Raw genomic sequence first — 18,561 nt, forward strand, 5'->3', positions numbered from 1 at the left:
CACCATAAAAAGGTTTAGGACTAAATTGGCACAAATGCAAAAGGTTTAGGACTGAATTGGCATTAAAAAAAAGATTTAGGATTAGATTGGCACTAGTGCAAAAGGTTTAGGACTTCTTTGGCAATTTTCCCTTGATCCATCCGACTCTACTGGAATGTTGACATGGACGCCAGAATAGCAACTAAAATAGATGTTGCACCCATGTCACTTCCCTATTTGTTCATCCTTATATTAAGTGCTGATGTGGTGCCAAGTCATCGTCACTTCAACAAAGAGAGAGAGATAGAGAGAGAGAGACTCTACTGAGTGGTAACATGATTATGTAGAATCTGACACATGTTCAGTGCTGGAAGGTTGGAAGGAGAAGTGTGATGAGCTTTGGAAGGAAGCCTCGGTAAACGGCGATAGTAACTCTAACTATCCTCTTTTGTGATGATAAAATGACCAACTTAATTTAGGGATTAGAGAAGTCCATGACAGAACGGTGGTCGCCACCGGTAACAGGACAATGGATATTCAACGTTGACGGGTCATGGATCGAAGGCAAAACAGAGGGGTCGGTGGGTGGGGTATGTAGGGATCACAGGGATTTGATTTTAGCTGGGTTTGCAAAAGTGGCGACTGCTTCTTCTCCTCTGGAAATTGAAGGCAAAGCAGTGAAGGAAGCCATGCTCTATTTGCGGGAAGTGGCTGAGTTGAAAAACGAATCTGTGGAGCATGTGAGCATTTTGTCAGATAATGAAGCTACCGTTAGATTTACTAATCAACCGTCTTTGAGCCCATGGGCTTTGCGAAGTCTTTTTGAGGAATGTAATGCACTACTCGCCCAATCTCAAGGTGTCTCTCTAGCCCATTATACACGCAAAGCCAACCAAGTCGCAGACTGGATCGCCAAGTCCCATCGAAAAGGGACACTTCCAACCGACGGGTTGTCCAGACCACCCCAATCTCTTTGGGATTTATTTTGTATTGACTCTTAACAACTTCACTCATGTGGTCTATCTTTAAATGAATGAAATGGTATATGTGTTTTGACCAAAAAAAAAATTTAGGGATTAGAGCACCGTTTTCCTACGGCAGGAATAATTGGTTCAGATCCAATAGTAGGTGGCACTTAAACAGATATGACAATTACGATATTTAATAAGTTATTTCAACCACCTTCTCTTATTGATTTTGCGTCTTTCCCACCACAATTGGGATGGCAATTAAATGCTCGAACTGATAGCAGCAATATATTAATATTTTTTTGGCAGTAGGATATTAGAAGTGCCAAAAGTTATTAGGGTGCTCACTTTAATGCCAAAAGTTATTAGGGTGCTCACTTTAATGCCAAAAATTTTCGCCGACTCACTTATTAAGTGCCAAATCGGAGAAAAAACAATCACTTAAGTGCCTCTTGCGACAATTCCAGCTAAAAAATTATGTGAGTTTTTTAAGTAAATGTTGATGCATTGGTGGCTTTTCCATTAAAATAGGAAAGTCCACGTGGACGATGAGGTGGCCTTAATCATAAAACGACGCTGCACTCCCTCTTTCTCTGTCGTTCTCTATCGCTCTCTCTTTCTCCATCGTTTTCTTTCGCTCTCTCTTTCTCTCTCATTCAAAATCTCATGGCGATTGAACCACCTTTTGTGGTGATGCTACGACCACTAAATCTTGCAAATCTCACCGTTCGCGACCTTTGTCTCGGAGTGAAATTCGTCCTCCAGGCTGGACAATGCGATCCCGGTGAGGCCGAAAAGGGTTTGACTGGGCCAGATGGATAGGGACTCCTACTCATCCCTATACAATTGTTTCAACTTGGTGGAGATGAAGAACGAGAGAATGGAGAATTCCGCTAGGTTTTACAAGTTCTTTTGTGGAATTGGGATTGTCCTCAAAGGGCTGGAGCTTCTGGTCACAGTCGAGGTCATGAAGGAGCAAATTGATTCTTCACAAATTGGAGCTAACGATCGAGGACATCAATAACTATCCTTTCTTCGTGGATTGCAGTGTGAAGAAGAACATGATGCCGGTGTTTGATTTGCTTCTATGCCAATTTATCTCCAATTTGTCAATTTAGGGAAAAATGGCGGACGAACTCAAAACGACTTTCTCTGTGTCAACTTTGTCCCTCGCTCACTCTCTCTCTCCCCCATTTGTCCATGGCCTTGTTCAAGCTCCGGCTATCTTCCCTAAAATGTATTCCTCTGCTTTCCTTTGTTTTTTCACTATCACAAGGTCAAATAGTGTGCTCCCAAATTCAACACAGAGCAAGAAAACAAAAAAAAAATTTGAAAAACACTGGTTCCATAGGCCCACCCGGGGACTGGACCAGATCGGTCGGTCTAGATGGTCGGTTCCCAGTTCCAGAAACTAGGAACCTGTCCTTTTGGTCTAGCTCCCGGTTTGTGGGTGGAACCAGACTTCGCCGGATCCAATAACTCCTATGAAATACCAGCTTGAACAGCGAACAAAATTGAGAAAATGTAAACAGAGAATTATCAGTGTCTTCTGCTTTTTACCTTACCTCGACTGATTCGAGTGAAGAGGATCCGTAAGGAGCTTTGAGCATGGTGTAGGACTTTGAGTGCTCGAGTTAGGGAGCCCTCGGGACACGGAGGAAGACTCGAAAGCACCTGGTCATACCCGAATTGTACGTACAGTCTATCAGTCATCGGTTGAGCGAAGCAGATTCCTAGTTCGTTCTGTCTCGGATGTTTCGGGATCGATATGGATCTCAAACGACGACCACTAGACACCACGGCTATCATCTTTGAGTCTAGTTTCCAACGATGTATGGTTCGGGTGTTAACTCCCCCCCGGTACAGCCTGATGTCCGCGATTGTGTAGGGTGAATCCTCTATTCCGTCCGGCAGTCCTTTTCTTTATCTCTCCTTCTTACATACCGGATATGGTTGTCTCAACATGCTCTCCTCCAAATTTTAGAACGAGGCAACGGCCGACGAGTGCGTAATCGCCGCTTTCGCGTGACCTTTGTTCTCCCCGAGATTTCTCTTTTTTGGTTTGTTTTCGGGTGTTTATTTTTTCCGCATTGTTTTCTCTCTGGATGCCCGATATCCCCTGGGCAACATTAGATATCTCATAATATGTAGAAATCACCTTCCACTCTTTGATCCATAATCCTAAAAGGCAAGATTACATATTGACCTAGGGGGAAAACAGGTATTGCCAATTCTTGAATAGAAATTAGTGAATTTGCTCTCTTGAACGAATATAATGGGATAAAGACATCTCAAATACCATAACTTTCGTACGGCTCTCACTTAAGTGCCGTAATCTTTTTCTTTTTTTCAAATCACTCGAGTGTCATGACGTCCAAAAAAAGTTCATTTGAGCATCATAACTTTCAATTGATTGCTTAAGTATCATAATTTAAAAAAAAAAAAATGTATTCACCACATATACCATGTCACGCCACGTCGGCTCAATTAAAGCAATGTAATATAATCGTTTAAGACTCTTGTACATTATCCATATACCGGATTGTGTAGGGTGAATCCTCTATTCCGTCCGGCAGTCCTTTTCTTTATCTCTCCTTCTTACATACCGGATATGGTTGTCTCAACATGCTCTCCTCCAAATTTTAGAACGAAGCAATGGCCGACGAGTGCGTAATCGCCGCTTTCGCGTGACCTTTGTTCTCCCCGAGATTTTTCTTTTTTGGTTTGTTTTCCGGTGTTTATTTTTTCCGCATAGTTTGCTCTCTGGATGCCCGATATCCCCTGGGCAACATTAGATATCTCATAATATGTAGAAATCACCTTCCACTCTTTGATCCATAATCCTAAAAGGCAAGATTACATATTGACCCAGGGGGAAAACAGGTATTGCCAATTCTTGAATAGAAATTAGTGAATTTGCTCTCTTGAACGAATATAATGGGATAAAGACATCTCAAATACCATAACTTTCGTACGGCTCTCACTTAAGTGCCGTAACCTTTTTCTTTTTTTCAAATCACTCGAGTGTCATGACGTCCAAAAAAAGTTCATTTGAGCATCATAACTTTCAATTGATTGCTTAAGTATCATAATTTAAAAAAAAAAAAAAGTATTCACCACATATACCATGTCACGCCACGTCGGCTCAATTAAAGCAATGTAATATAATCGTTTAAGACTCTTGTACATTATCCATATAAGATGAGCTAAGTGCACGATGACTCTAATTAATGCAATTAACTATGAAATGCATGAATGTAATGTGCAATAACAAAATAATTTTGGTATGTAACTATATCCCTAATTTTTTAAATATGCAAAAAAGACCTACGTGCAAAAATTTAGGTGTCAACTTAGCCTAAAAGACAAGTTTCGCCCACCATTAAATTTGGCTCAATTCCCTTAAAAAACATTACCTTTAACTCTATATTCAAATTTGACCTGAATTTTTTTTCGTCTCATAAAAAATCACGAACTTCAACTCTAAATTCAAATATGGCCCCCGTTATCTATTCGTCCAATATTGTCGTTAAAGTTGATGTGTCAATTCGACACGTATTCTTCTCTCTTCCTCCGTTGATGACGTGGATTTTAAGCTCAATTAACTTGTTTTTTTTAAAACACTTATTTTTTTTTTATTTTCTTATTTTTGTTTTCTTCTTCGTCTTTCCTTGCAATCTCCATGAATGGAGTCGCGCGACCTCAGATCTGAGTCGCATGACCTCAAATATGAGGTCGCGCACCTCAATTGCGACTGGACCATAGGGCACAGAATGAAGGAAACGATCTACACCCTCTCAGCCACGGTGGTTCTAAGGAAAGCATGGGCTCGTTTTGTCATCGCCCAGCCAGGGAATGGATATACAAAGCTTCGGGGATGGGTGAGCGAAGATGGTGGCCGGTAAAAATGGCTTCTCGAAGCTTGAGAAACTAGAACAACAAACAGGCGCCTTGGCTGAGCTCACCGAAGATAGATTTCCACGACCGCCAACCGTCGCGCATTGCTGTTGCAGCATCGTCACGACGACCAATGTTCACTAGTACCCAAGGATCGTGGAGCCCCGAGGCATGGTGGGGACGAGGAAGAAGCCAGTGTTGCCAGGGTCGACGAGGGCGGCGATCGCACCACCATCATGATCATGAACATCCCCAACAAGTAAACGTACGTGCCCTTCTTAGAAACTTAAAGCCCTATTTACCCTAAAAGGATTGAAAAACGGCAGAAGAAATCAAAACCTGAAAGAGGTCTTTCCTGGTACCTCTAAGTTTTGTTCTTGAACTTAGAAGAAAAAAAAGAGGAATCAAGAAAAGAGAATCTGCATTTGGGTTGATTTTGGGGCGGTTTGTGGGATCAGCTTGTTGCCCTAACCCGCACCCAGTTTTTGCTTAATCTTGTCTTATGAAGACAGTCTGAAGCCGACGTTTGTTCAACAACATTCATGTCCTCCTTATATGACAAACTGAACCAGCCCTTTGGACACGAGTCATTTTTTATAGATGAAATAAACATAGAAGAACATCAAAACCACCATTATGTGGACCAAGCTCCGATACCCGACATCCTGGTGCGCCTTCTCCTCAGAGTCCAAGCTCTTCGCCGCCTCCGCGCCAGCCAGTCGCCAAGCCTTCGCCCCCACCTTGAATTTCTCTCTCTCCTTCTCCATCGCCGTCAATGCGGCTTGCTCTGACCAACGTGCTTCTAGCAACTTCTTCTCCAATTCGTTCTGGTATTTGTGGCAATCCATCACCTGCAAAATGTCGTGGCGACATGATAGTACAACATATGGCGAGATCAGCAATTTTGATATCAGCTAGAATAATAAAAGAAAGAAATAATAAATTAAGATGATATAGAATGGATAAATTTGTTATTAGATATATTGAGAAAAGACTACCGAATCGAAATGTTTACCAGATGTACTCAATTGATACAAATGTGAGAAAACGTTTAGGATTAAATCGCTACAATCGAAATGTTTATGATTGAATTGATATTAATGTAATAGGTTTATGACTTTTTTGGTAATTTTTCCCTATATTGTCGATTCGACCATTTCGCTTTATTGGGAGAAGGATAGTATAAGTGCTAAAAGTTGTGTACGGCGCTTACCTTAGTGCCAAAAGTTTTTTTTAGATCACTCTAGTGCCACCTTTAAAAAAATTATTACTTAAGTGCCAATTCCAATCTGGGTTGCCGGAAATCCAACAAAGGTCATATTTTATTAATTTTTCAATCTTACATGGCTCGCTGATGTGCCCAGTCAACATACAACCCCTAAATTGTGTTGTCCAAAAGTTGTAAATAGTGATCGTTTGAGTGCCAGTTATTGTTAAAAAGCAATCACTTCAGTGCCAATCATTATTAAAAAGCGATCATTTCGATGCCAAGCATGCACCAGCATAAACAAGTGCTGGTGTCATTTTGTGCTTGCATCAGCTGCACAAACATGTGTTGTTGCAAGCACAAACTAGCAGCATTAACAGGCTACACCTCCATGTGTGGCTCAACCAGTAAACGCAACCGAGAACCCCTTCTCGACAAGGTAATTTCATTCCACTCTTTCCTACCTTGTTCTCAATAAGTGTGAGACCAATTTCCGTCCACAGAATCCATGAGTAAATCATTGAAAATCTCAGTTGTTAGTTGATGATTGATGATGACATTTTTGTTCTAAATACTGATTTTAGATGGAAAACAATTTCGATTTCATGACTAAATCTAGTAATCTCTTTGCACACGGGCTGTTTGTTGAAATGTCTCCATGAAGTTGTGAAGCGTACTTGAGAGAGTTGCTTAAAATCGGTTAGCAATCACAATAGGAACCTCATATTCATTTACATTGCTTTTGTAACGAGAATAACACAAAGGTATATATTTGAGGCAAGATGGCCATACATTGCAAGCTCAAACAGCCAAAGAAAAAACAAAGGAAAGCAGAGGAATACATATTCAACTAAAGCTTTTGCTACATCTGAATCCTCAAGTACGGCCACTTCACTTTGTACCTGTCGGAGTTTAAAATTAAAGGACAATAAGCGTGCTGCTACTAATACAATGAAAGAATGGAAGATGCTTAGCTGACTGCAACGTTAGTATGCCTAGAGCAATGGTGCAATCTGCACCCCGCAATCTCCCAAGGAAACCGGATGACTTTTTTGTCCGGTGGAATAACAAATTGTTGCTAAAAATAAGTTTGAAGGGAAAAATACCTAAAAAGTTATTAATGACAAATTGTTACCCCAGGCTTTTTGTTATTTTGGATTTCTGAGATTTAGTTAGAAGAATTTTCTTGCCATTGCCGGTAACCGAATTGACTTAACTGGAACTTTTTTTTATCTAACGCCTTTGACGAATGCGACAAAACCCAAGCTTTTCCTCTCTACTTTTCTTTTTCCACAATTTTGAAACTCTAATGCAAAATCTATTTAGAAATTGGGGTAAATAATATATACGTGAAACCTTTGTCCACTTCCCTATGAAAATCTTTAATCCCACTTAGTGGGCTTGCCAGCCCGCCAAATGGGAACTTTTTAGTTAGAAAAAATAATAAATCAACCTAAACAAAAACAAGGGAATATAAAAGACACTTATTAGAAACATCATCAATATAAGTTATGTTCACATTCAATGTAAAAAATAAAAACGGTTTGAATACCTTCATTGCAAAACAAAACGAATGTAAGATTTCTATTAGCAACATCACTAGCTTGAAACATTATTTACACATGCAGTCGTTGAAAGAAAAATATCCATCATTAAACAAAATAAAGACAGATGTAGAAATTAAATCTTGAATACGTGTAAGTAATCAAACTTTGCTGGTGGAGAAACTTTTTTACTACGCCAATGTGCATAGAAAGTAACAATTCATAAATATATAGATTGATGACGACTTGATTCATCAAATAATGCTTATCAGTTTGCAATCAAAGGCAAAAGAGATCGATAAAATTATATAATGAACTGTTCGTGGAAAAAATGTTGTCGACCAGCACTAGATGCAAGGCAAAATCTGAAGTCCAATGGTTCATTCATGTTTTATGTACTACTACTCTGTTTTTCATACTAATTTGGACAAGAATGGAAGGTGAGGAAATGGAAACGCACATGTCTTCGCAAGCAATAGCAGCGGAAGGGAAGGAAGAGGTCCGTCTTCTGGGCGTCGGGTTGCGTCTCTTCCGACAAGGCTGCACCAAAATATGAATCGATAAATGCGAAGAAAAAGTGAAGAAGAAAAGCAAAACGCTAATATTCAGTAGTATTCGCCACGGTAATTTGACTTGTCGACCTTTTCTTTTTACTTTCCTGAAGCTCGTGTTTCATGGAAACAGTCGATCGGAGAAGATAGGTGACTCGTATCCATCAGGAGTCACATAACGTTCGAGAGAGAGATCGAGAGAGAGAGAGAGTGTGGGACCTGGAAATGGAGGGGATGTTGAAGGCCGGCACTTGACGTGAACGAGCTTGAGGGTCCGGTTTCGCGAGGAGACGACGTTCTCGATGGCCCATTTGAGAGCATATCTGCTGGTTTTATCCCTGTCGATCGCGACTGCTATCAACCTTTCCCTACCGCCACCTTCGCCTTCTCTCCTCCTCACTGCCGCCACATTGTGGTTGTTCCCACCCAAGCTCACCATTGTCGTCATCACCTTGTCAATGTCACGAATTTTCTACGCACCTCAGTATCCGCAGGAAGCTTTGGCTTCTCTCTCTCTCTTTCTTTCTTTCCTTCCTTCTTTCCTCTGGTATTATCCTTTTTTTAGTCCCTTCTTCTAGAGTTGAAGGGTCTTGTTGGGCAGTTTTGGGATCTATTGAGGAAGGAGAGAGTCGTCTCATCAGTTAGGGTTTTGTTATGTTTTTGGTTTCTTTGTTTGGGTCGCAACCCATCGTCAACCGCTTTAACTTTTCCCCTACCATTTCATGGTTCCTCGGAAACCTTATTCTAAACTGTCTTATCGTCGTAGCATGCAAACATTTTGAACAGTTTTTGAAGGTCGGATTCATGTTTCGCTTGTGCGACGATGGCAACTGAAATCCAAGGAACCAGGGGAGGGAGGTTGCAGGATCGTCCCCATCAAATTTCTTGAACTCCATTGAAAATTTACTCTTGATAATTCCACGCCAGAACTTTTTTCTGGATTTGATATTTCATGTGCTTGCTGTAGTGCTGTTCGCAAATAAAGACGATCTGAAATCTGAGACAAAGATCGTCGAGATGCTAAATAAGAAAGAAATCGAAATTATATCTCTTAATATATTGGTGCACAAGAAAGTTTGGAACGCACCCGAAAAAATTACCAAAAAAGTCATCAATCTATTGTAGTTATACTAATTTAGTCTTAAACCATTCAATTTGATTAATTTAATGCTAAACATTTTTTACAATTTGCCAATTGAGTCCTTTTGGTCAATTTTAGCCGAAAATTGCTGACGTGGATGCTAATCATCCTAAGTGGCATGGCCGGCGCTGATGTAGAAATTTTTTGTAATTTTTTAAAAAAAATTGATTTTTAAAATTTTTTGAACTTTTTTATTTTAATTTTCTTTTTTTCCTTTGCTTTTTTTTTTCATTGTACCGACGAGGGATGCCAGCAACCCTTGCCAATTGCGGGTGAGGGCCTTTGCGGTCTTGCCGGCCGCTAACGAGGCAAACCACGCCCACAGATATGGGGGAGAGCTCGAAGGCCCTTACTCGCAATCGGTGAGGCCAGGGCCTCCGTGGCTCCGACAACTGCAGGTGAGGCGTCACCTAGTTTGGGCACGGCCTTCGTGGCTGATTAGGGTTGTAGATGATCCTTGCCGGCGTAAGAAAAAAAAAAAGCAAAGAAAGAAAAGAGCAACGAAAAGAAAAATAAAAAGAGAAAAAACAAAAAAAAATTATTTAAAATATTCAAACAATAAAAAAAAATTTCACATTGACGCCGGCTGTGGCATAGAGGACTGCCGGACGGAATAGAGGATTCACCCTACACAATCGCGGACATCAGGCTGTACCGGGGGGGAGTTAACACCCGAACCATACATCGTTGGAAACTAGACTCAAAGATGATAGCCGTGGTGTCTAGTGGTCGTCGTTTGAGATCCATATCGATCCCGAAACATCCGAGACAGAACGAACTAGGAATCTGCTTCGCTCAACCGATGACTGATAGACTGTACGTACAATTCGGGTATGACCAGGTGCTTTCGAGTCTTCCTTCGTGTCCCGAGGGCTCCCTAACTCGAGCACTCAAAGTCCTACACCATGCTCAAAGCGCCTTACGGATCCTCTTCACTGGAATCAGTCGAGGTAAGGTAAAAAGCAGAAGACACTGATAATTCTCTGTTTCCATTTTCTCAATTTTGTTCGCTGTTCAAGCTGGTATTTCATAGGAGTTATTGGATCCAGCGAAGTCTGGTTCCACCCACAAACCGGGAGCTAGACCAAAAGGACAGGTTCCTAGTTTCTGGAACTGGGAACCGACCATCTAGACCGACCGGTCTGGTCCAGTCCCCGGGTGGGCCTATGGAACCAGTGTTTTTCAAAAAAAAAATTTTGTTTTCTTGCTCTGTGTTGAATTTGGGAGCACACTATTTGACCTTGTGATAGTGAAACGTTTTCTTGACAAGTATGTATGGTATATGAATTGTTGTTGCGTTTCTTTCTGTGGATTGTTTGAATTATTTGTTTCCTCTTCCTTTTCTTTCTCTTTTGCTGATGGAAGGTGCTAGTTAAAGCAATACATTGTGAAGGGGCAAGTGTTACAGATTTTATGCTTAAGAGTTTAGTCACAGAACCCAAGAAGCTGGCCAAGTATTTCTTTTAGTTTTTACAGATTTGTTAGAAATTTTTTTAAAAAAAAAGTCGGTCCGGTCCTGGTGGTTGGTTCCACGCATGGAACTAGGAACTGAACTAGTGCCCCCGGAAACTGCCCAGAACCAGATAGTTCGGTCCAATCTAGGCTGTTCCTTTTGCTCATCCTAGTATTTCATCGAGTCTCTGATATTTGATTCATATCGAAATCTTACATGGTGTTTGTTTTAGGGAAATTGTTAAATCAGTTCTAAACCTATTGTATAGATGTTAATTCAATTCTAAATTTTCATATTTGGCCAATTAATCCAAACCTTTACACGATATTCCAATGTGGCCCTTTCGGCTAATTTCCGCGGAAAATCTTTGACATGGCAATGCGCCATGTGGGATGGCCCATGATGACTAAACCACCACGTCACCGGTTTCGAGCAAAAACTGATCGGAAGGACCACGTTAGAATTTCAGGCAAAAGTTTCAAACTAAATTGACAAAATCGAAAAGTTTAAAATTGAATTGAATTGACATCCATACAATAGCTTTAGTATTGATTAGGTAATTTTTCATGTTGGCTCATATATTGATTTGTCCATTGATTTTGTTGTGATCTTCGTTGTAGTGCTTGTTGCCAGCTTCGAATCCCATCATGTTAATATAAATGATTTGTTTCTCATTTATCGTTATTCGCACATCTTTCATTATCATACATGGATACCAATGATTTTCTTCAAAAGTTTCATAGTCTGACAACATAACTTCCGACAAATGAAATGAAGTAGCTGGGGTGACAATTTTGTAATAAAATTCAATGAAAAAGGACAAAAGGAACGATCGGCGCCCTTGAGACCAATCCTAATCAGTTTCTCATTGACCTTGATGCAGATCTTCAAAAACAGCATCATGGTATTCTTGAACAGGAAGAAATCCTTTGGTCGATGGAATCTCAAGCTGTTTGGATAGCCGATGGGGAAAGAAAACTCGATATTATCATACGGCGACTGTCGTTAGGAGAAGTGAAAAATGCATTTTCTCTCTTATAGACTCGTGGGGTCATTGGGTCGCCGATGGTAAGGAGCTGTGACTAACATGGTTCTGCTTCATTTTCAGAATCTTTTTCGTACCAAAAGGATGGAATGAAAAAAAATCTTTGAGAATGGCAATCTATGTCAAATTAAGACCCTGGGTGCTGAAACTATAAGCTGCCTCGATGTGGATATCGCTGACAACAAGACTAAAAGAGTTATGTCGTATTTGAAACCTCTCGAATCTCCTGGTCCTGACGTGCTCCATGCTAAATTTTTATCAAGGTCAGCGGGACGTGGTTGGTAATTCTGTCTGCGCGACTGTTAGAGACAATTTTTGGGACTAGACAGATTCCTCAACATGATAATGATTTCTTAACGGTTCCAATGAAAAGACTTCGACCTTTTGTAAAATAACATCATCGGTCACTACCGGGCTAGTTTCATGCAAGGGAGAGATACTCACGACGATGTGATTATTGTCGAAGAGATTTCTCACATGGTGCAGCAAGCTAAGAGGAAAAAGGTTTTTATTTTTCTATCAAAATTGATCTCAAAACAATTATGATAGACTTGGATAGGACTTCATCAGAAGAACCTTGATGTCCTTTTAACTTCTTGGATGATTGGGTGGATTTGATTATGAATTATGTTTCATTTGCTTAAACTACAATTCTCCTTAATGGGAGCATGATGGAAACTTTTTGTCCTAGTCGTGGTATCAAACAAGGGGACCCCATCTCCCCTTACAATTTTTGTACTCTGCGTGGAAGTTTTCAGTCAAATGATCGAAGAAGAATGTCGTACAGGACATTGGAGAGCTTCTAAAGGAGGTCCATCCTTCTCTAATCTGTTTTCCGCAGGTGGCTTATTTCTTTTTGGAGAAGTTTCTGAGGCTGGAAGTGAATCTGTGATAAAACACTCTAAACCTATTTTCTACTGCTTCAGGACAAAAGGTGAACTCTGCTAAATCTAGAGTTTTCTTCTCTAAGAACGTGTGTTCCTGATTGTAACAAGTATGCAGGGTTATCGGGGATAAGTGCATTGAATGATTTCGCGAAATATCTCGGCTTTCCTCTTCATATGGGGAGAGTTGAAGTTGAGAAAGAAACTTCCAGGATGTAAATCAGGTATGTTATCTCCTGCCAGTTAATCTGTCTTTAACTTGTGAATGAATCTATACCTGGTTATTATATGAAATTACAAAAAAATATCTGTTAGAACTCGTAACATCCTGGATGAGATGAACAAGGATTTCCCTGTGGGATTCTACATACGCAAAAAGAATACTTCACCTTGTGGGGTGGGAAAAGGTCACCAAGGGTAAGGATGAGGGTGGTCTTGGCTACATGGCCCTCCTTGGAGAATTCGTCGGAGAGTCTGTAGGGATAGGAAAGCGAAATGGGGGAATTGGTTAGAAAGAAGTACATAGCTAATACAAATTTGAAGAGAGTCTGAGAGGAACTGGAAAAAATGTTGGAACAAGGTGATAAAGTCTTAGGAAATGGCTGAGACATATCTTGCAGAAAATGGCTGAACTAATTTTTTTGAAGGACAATTGGACAGCGGTAACTCCTGTTCCTAATGTTTCAGCGAGACCTTGACTCACAGGTTAAAGATTGTTTGATCAGCCCTGGGACTTGGGACTTCTCAATCGTCCTGGTGATTTACCTCGAGATATTATTCAAGTAATCAGGGGAATTCCAATAAGTCTGAAGGGAGGTAGGAAGGTCAATTTCTGTTGGAACTTCTCCCAACACTCATGAGAACAGCCTGCGTTCTGCATACTAAATTGCCGTGGATTTAGACCTGAGAGACGGTAAAGTGGAGAACTGGAATTGGGTATGGAAATGTGATGTAACCCCTAGAATGTTATATGGTTGGTTCTTCATAGCAGTATTTCCACAAGGCATCGGCTTGCTCAGAGGCATGGATGTGCAAGATGTGTATCCATGTGATACTCATGGTGAAACTATAATTCATTTGCTAAGAGATTTTCCTTTTGCTCAGAAATCTAGGGATGGTATTGGAATATCTCTTTCTCTGGCAGGGAGCTACCGTAAGTCCTTAAGGGAGTGGATAGGGCGGATGCGAGAACTAAAACTCGGTACAATAGGCCTAAGATTTCTTGAAGTGCTGCTTTCTTGATGGGATTGAGGGTTCTTTGGATATATAGGAATTTTGTCTTTAATCATAATTCCATGCAGGGGAACAAAATGTTAAATTAAGAAAGATTAAGCAATACTGAAAGAAGTTCAGATCAGGAGCGAAATGGCTAATTCCACAAGCTGGCTGGTTAAATTGAATTCTGACCAAGCGGTGGTGGAGAGGACTAACGTTGCTGAATTGGAGGCATAATAAGGGATGATCAAGCAGAATGGGTGAAGGGTTGACTCGCTGTTTAGGAAAACTTCAGCGTTTGCTGCAGAAATGTGGGCTATTAAGAAAGGACTCCCTATTGCTTCAGATCTCAATATAACCAGTTAGAGATTGAATCTGATACTTGATATATGCTTTGTGGAATACTAATGTTGACGTCCCTAACTTGAACTTGATTTTGAATGAACACGGACAATTTAGCTGCATTGTAGCAGGTGAAGATTAAGCATGTGTCGGGGACGCAAATCATTGTGCAAACAAGTTAGCAAAGATGGGATTGACAGCATCTATGTATGATATGTCTACTTTTGATTGTATTACCTCTCATTTACAAACTCTGGTTGTATGGGATAAGAAAAGAGCTCTATCCTAGGAGACTCAGACTAGGCGTTGGCCTTGGTTCGTACTTTGTTATTTTGAGTACTTATATAAGCATGTTTCTACTGGAAACAAGAAAAATCTACAGTAATAGCATTCTCTTGTTGTTGCCTGAGTTGAACAAAAAAGAAAAAATTACAACAAGTGTTCTCATTAGTTCAGACCGCGTTTAAACAAATCGTTCGACCAACCCCACCTTGATCATGATCCGCAGCAACTTTTGCCCCCTTATATATGAATGAATTTTGACAAAAGGTACAAAATCAGCCACCCCCTAGCTAGTATCAACTTGTAGAACACTTAAATTCCTCCTCTAAAATGTCAGATCGCTTCTCAAACTCGAAATTCTACGAATTGCTTCAGATGGGGATAGAGTAACTGATTTCATCAGATAGCCCCCTCGACGAGCGAACTTCACTTTCGCTTGCGTAAGAAGAGTAGAAGTCCTCGTCGCTGTCCTTCTCTCTCACGTCCTCGATCTTCCCCACGACCTCCCTCAGGTCCCACCTCTTCTCGACATCAACCTCGCAACACCTCAAACCAATCTTCAGGAGCTTGAGCATCTCGCTCTCACTCCCGCTCTTGGCCCTCATCTCCTTGTCAAACACCTCGGCCGGCCACTGATCAGCTTCCCCAGCAACCGACCTAACCCACGTCACCAAGTCATCCTGATCGCTTCCCTGTTGACCCTGCTGCAGGAAGTTCGCAGGGAACTTTCCTGTCAGGATCTCCAGGATAAGGATTCCAAGGCTCCAGACATCGGTCTTTTTTGTGATGCGCTTGTTCTGAAGGTATTCGGGCGACTTGTAGGCAACCATGAGGTCTTGAGCGTTTTCCTGATTGATCACGGGGATGAGTCCGTAGTCAGTGAGAAGAGGCTCGAAGGATTCGGAGAGGAGGACATTGGAGGACTTGAGGTGACCGTGCGGGGCAATGAGGCTGGGGAGTTCATTGTAGAGATAGGCAAGTCCTTTGGCCACTCCCTTAACGACCTTCAGCCTCGTTGGCCAGTCAAGAGCGGGCTTGCCTCGAGCATGATTACCTGTAATTAATGAAGCAGGTGGCGTAAATTCCGTGCCCATGAAACGTCCCAATTATTACTATTCTTTTTCATATTGAAATCAAATCTGTATGCACTCGACCTAATTAAAGCGGAGCGACATATGTTGAATGGAAATCTATTTCATAAATCACCTCACTGGACACACTTATAGCAGAGAAAAACACCTAGTGAACTTATGAAAAAACAAGTGCCTCTTACCAATGAACTTACCGTGTAGATAAACAGCCAAGCTTCCGTTCTCAACGTAATCGGACACCAAGAGCTTCTCTTCCTTTCTGTAGTAGTAAGCCACAAGAGAAAGCAAGTTGGGGTGTCTCAGCCTGCCCAGCCTCCTCATGTGTTCTTGGAACTCCTCTCTGCCAACATTATTCATTTGCCGGAACCTCTTGACCACCATGGCGGTCCCACTAAACAGGGCTGCTTTGTAAGATGACCCAAAGCACCCGCTCCCCAATATCTCTGCCGACGCTTTCAGCAAGTCCTGCAGGTCGAACTTCTCTCGGTCGTCCCTGACGAATGACAGCTTGAAGTTCTCGGCCTTCTTGCCATTACTGGAGTGGTCGGAAGAGCCGTGCCTGATATGGCTATCTTCCTTGAAGCTCGCCTTCTTCTGCAGGTTGGACGGTGGAGGGGCCTCGATCGATTGTGAGGTCCGGTTCCGCCTTCGCAGGCACAAGATCAGCAAGACAAGGGTGATCAAGAAGAGTACACAGGCTACGATTGCAAAAATCATGATGGCGGTGGAACTTGAGCTGCCCTTTTTATCTGGTGATGCTGGAGCATCTGCAGTCGTGCACGGACTTAACGGTGCTCCGCACAATCCTTTATTGCCTGTTGGACATATGTTTTTAGGAGTTTCCTCAAAAATTGGTTAGAACAAGTACTTAGTTATTCTATTGTTTGAAGGAAACTTTTCATAGTTATGTGGGAGTATATAATGATCTAATGTTTGTTTTCAATGTGGACGTATTCACAAGTTGCATAATAGTGAGTCTGTATGATCAAGATGTAATTTTACGAAACTTTCTGAATTCTAAGCTGATGGAGCATTTTGAAGATGCTTAGCATGCTCAATTAATCTTTTGCAGTAACTGGGGCATTTTCGCCGTATAGAACTTACCTGAAAATGAGCTCGAGTTCATGTTAGCAAGGCTTGCCGGGATCGGACCATCCAATTCATTGTTGGATACATCCAAAAGCAAGAGATCGCTCTGCTCAAATTCCGGGACCCGTCCCGTGAATTGGTTCCCTTCGAGCCTCAGCTCCAAAAGCCTCGGCAATTGCTTCAATGACGAAGGTATGGCACCCCTGAACTGGTTTCCCGCCAAATGCAGTTTCTTCAAATACGACATACCCGCGAAGGAATTGGCAGGGATCTCCCCTGAGAAATGGTTGTATGACAGGAACACGGATTTCAGAGCCCCGAGCTTCTTGATCTCGGGCATCGGGCCGTCGAAGCTGTTGTTCATGAAGCTCAGAGTCCTCAAAGACGGCAAGCCCATCAGGGAGTCCACGTCAATCTCACCCTCGAGCCCCATATTCTCGAGTTGCAGCCCCCACACGCTGCCGTTCGTGCAAAGGATGCCGATCCAATTTGCCTGGTCACCGATGCACGGGGAGCCACCATTCCAATTGGCCAACGCTTTCTTGTCATCTTCCAGGGAGCTCTTGAACTTGAGGAGGACATCGGCTTCCGAGGAGGCACCGAAGGTGGTTGCCGCTCCGTCAAGCAATAGGATAACAAACAAGAGGGTCCAAGACTTTGCTCGAGCTTGGGGAGCCATGGTCGACGATGGTACGGCTATGCGCACTTGTCGTCGGGCCGCCGCGTGCAGCGCCCTTCCGAAGGGGCCAGGCTGCAATTGAGGGAGGTTCCTTTCTTGGTGGATTTTTTGGGGGGCGGGTGAGAGGAAGGGCCTGGAACGGAGGTAGGCAATATTGGATGGACAACACACAAGCACAAAGCAAGCACCCTTGAGAGAGAGATTGCCAAGAATAGGAGATGAAGACAATATGGGAGGGAGAGAGAGAGAGAGAGAGAGAGAGGAAGGGGAGGCAAAGAACAAATTAAGGAGGGAGGTTAATGTCTCACTTTTGCATGAGCTGTACCAAAATGCTGTCGCTAGGAGAGAGATCTCAGGCTGGCCTCTAAGTTGGACAGACAAATTTGGCAAAAGATCACTCTTCATCTAGTTATTACAGTTGGCTGGATAATTTTGCTTGTCTGTGATGCAGTAGTGATCAGAAAGAAACTAACCCTGGTGTTTGTGAGCTAGAATTGGTCAATTACCATATAGGAGGCTCCCCACTTTGATAACAAAGGACTGGTCCTTGAGTCTTGACCAAGTTGAGAGACTACCTGATAATTCGCCATGCAAAGGAATTGTCATGAATCAGGAGTAGGGGTGATTTGGTGAAATGCGCGGTAAACTCGTCGCATGGTATTAATGAGGAAAATATTAATGATATCATTATTATGTGAGCATTGATGTTCAATTACCAGATTTTTTTCATTTTTATATTGTCTTATCACCACGAAAAGGGCAACTCTATTTCCACTCCCAATATGGAGTAAAACACACATTTATCACTTAAAAAGCCTAAGATGCCTTCAATTCAAATACGCAACAAAGTTGGCCAAAAAAGGCTAGTAAATTGGGATCTAAACACACAATTCAACTCCATCTTCTTGCCAACGAAGTTTGAATTTGTTTGTTGGCTTTCACTATATATATTTGCAGCTTATCTTCATGGGATTCTTAGTTGGGTTGTGTGTGTATTTTTTTGAATTTTTTCTTTATGGCTTCGAGATGGTGTTTAAATCCCAATTTACTTACCTTTTCTGGCCAATTTAGTTGTCTATTTTAATTGAGTTTTAGACTTTTCAATTAATGAAGAGTGTGTTTTAGCCATATTGAGAGTGGAATTAAAGTCTCCACCACAAAAATTCACAGGTAGTGGACGCAGACTTTTGTAAC

The 18,561-nt window shown here is 41.7% G+C and overlaps 1 protein-coding gene across 1 annotated transcript; it reads right to left on the bottom strand.

Annotated features, from left to right (window-relative positions):
• Positions 1-14,603: 14,603 nt before the first annotated feature.
• Positions 14,604-17,548, bottom strand: LOC115686949 (pollen receptor-like kinase 1). The gene is made up of 3 exons (XM_030612381.2): positions 16,704-17,548; positions 15,794-16,414; positions 14,604-15,562 (listed from the first exon to the last, which is right to left on the bottom strand). The coding sequence occupies exons 1-3, from the start codon at positions 17,365-17,367 to the stop codon at positions 14,880-14,882; spliced, it is 1,968 nt and encodes a 655-aa protein (XP_030468241.1). The 5' UTR covers positions 17,368-17,548; the 3' UTR covers positions 14,604-14,879.
• Positions 17,549-18,561: the final 1,013 nt, after the last annotated feature.

Source organism: Syzygium oleosum, unplaced genomic scaffold (assembly GCF_021117445.2).
Source record: "Syzygium oleosum isolate NSW1041296 unplaced genomic scaffold, Sole_v2.1 Sole_v2.16, whole genome shotgun sequence".
In the NCBI taxonomy this organism is placed as follows: domain Eukaryota; kingdom Viridiplantae; phylum Streptophyta; class Magnoliopsida; order Myrtales; family Myrtaceae; genus Syzygium; species Syzygium oleosum.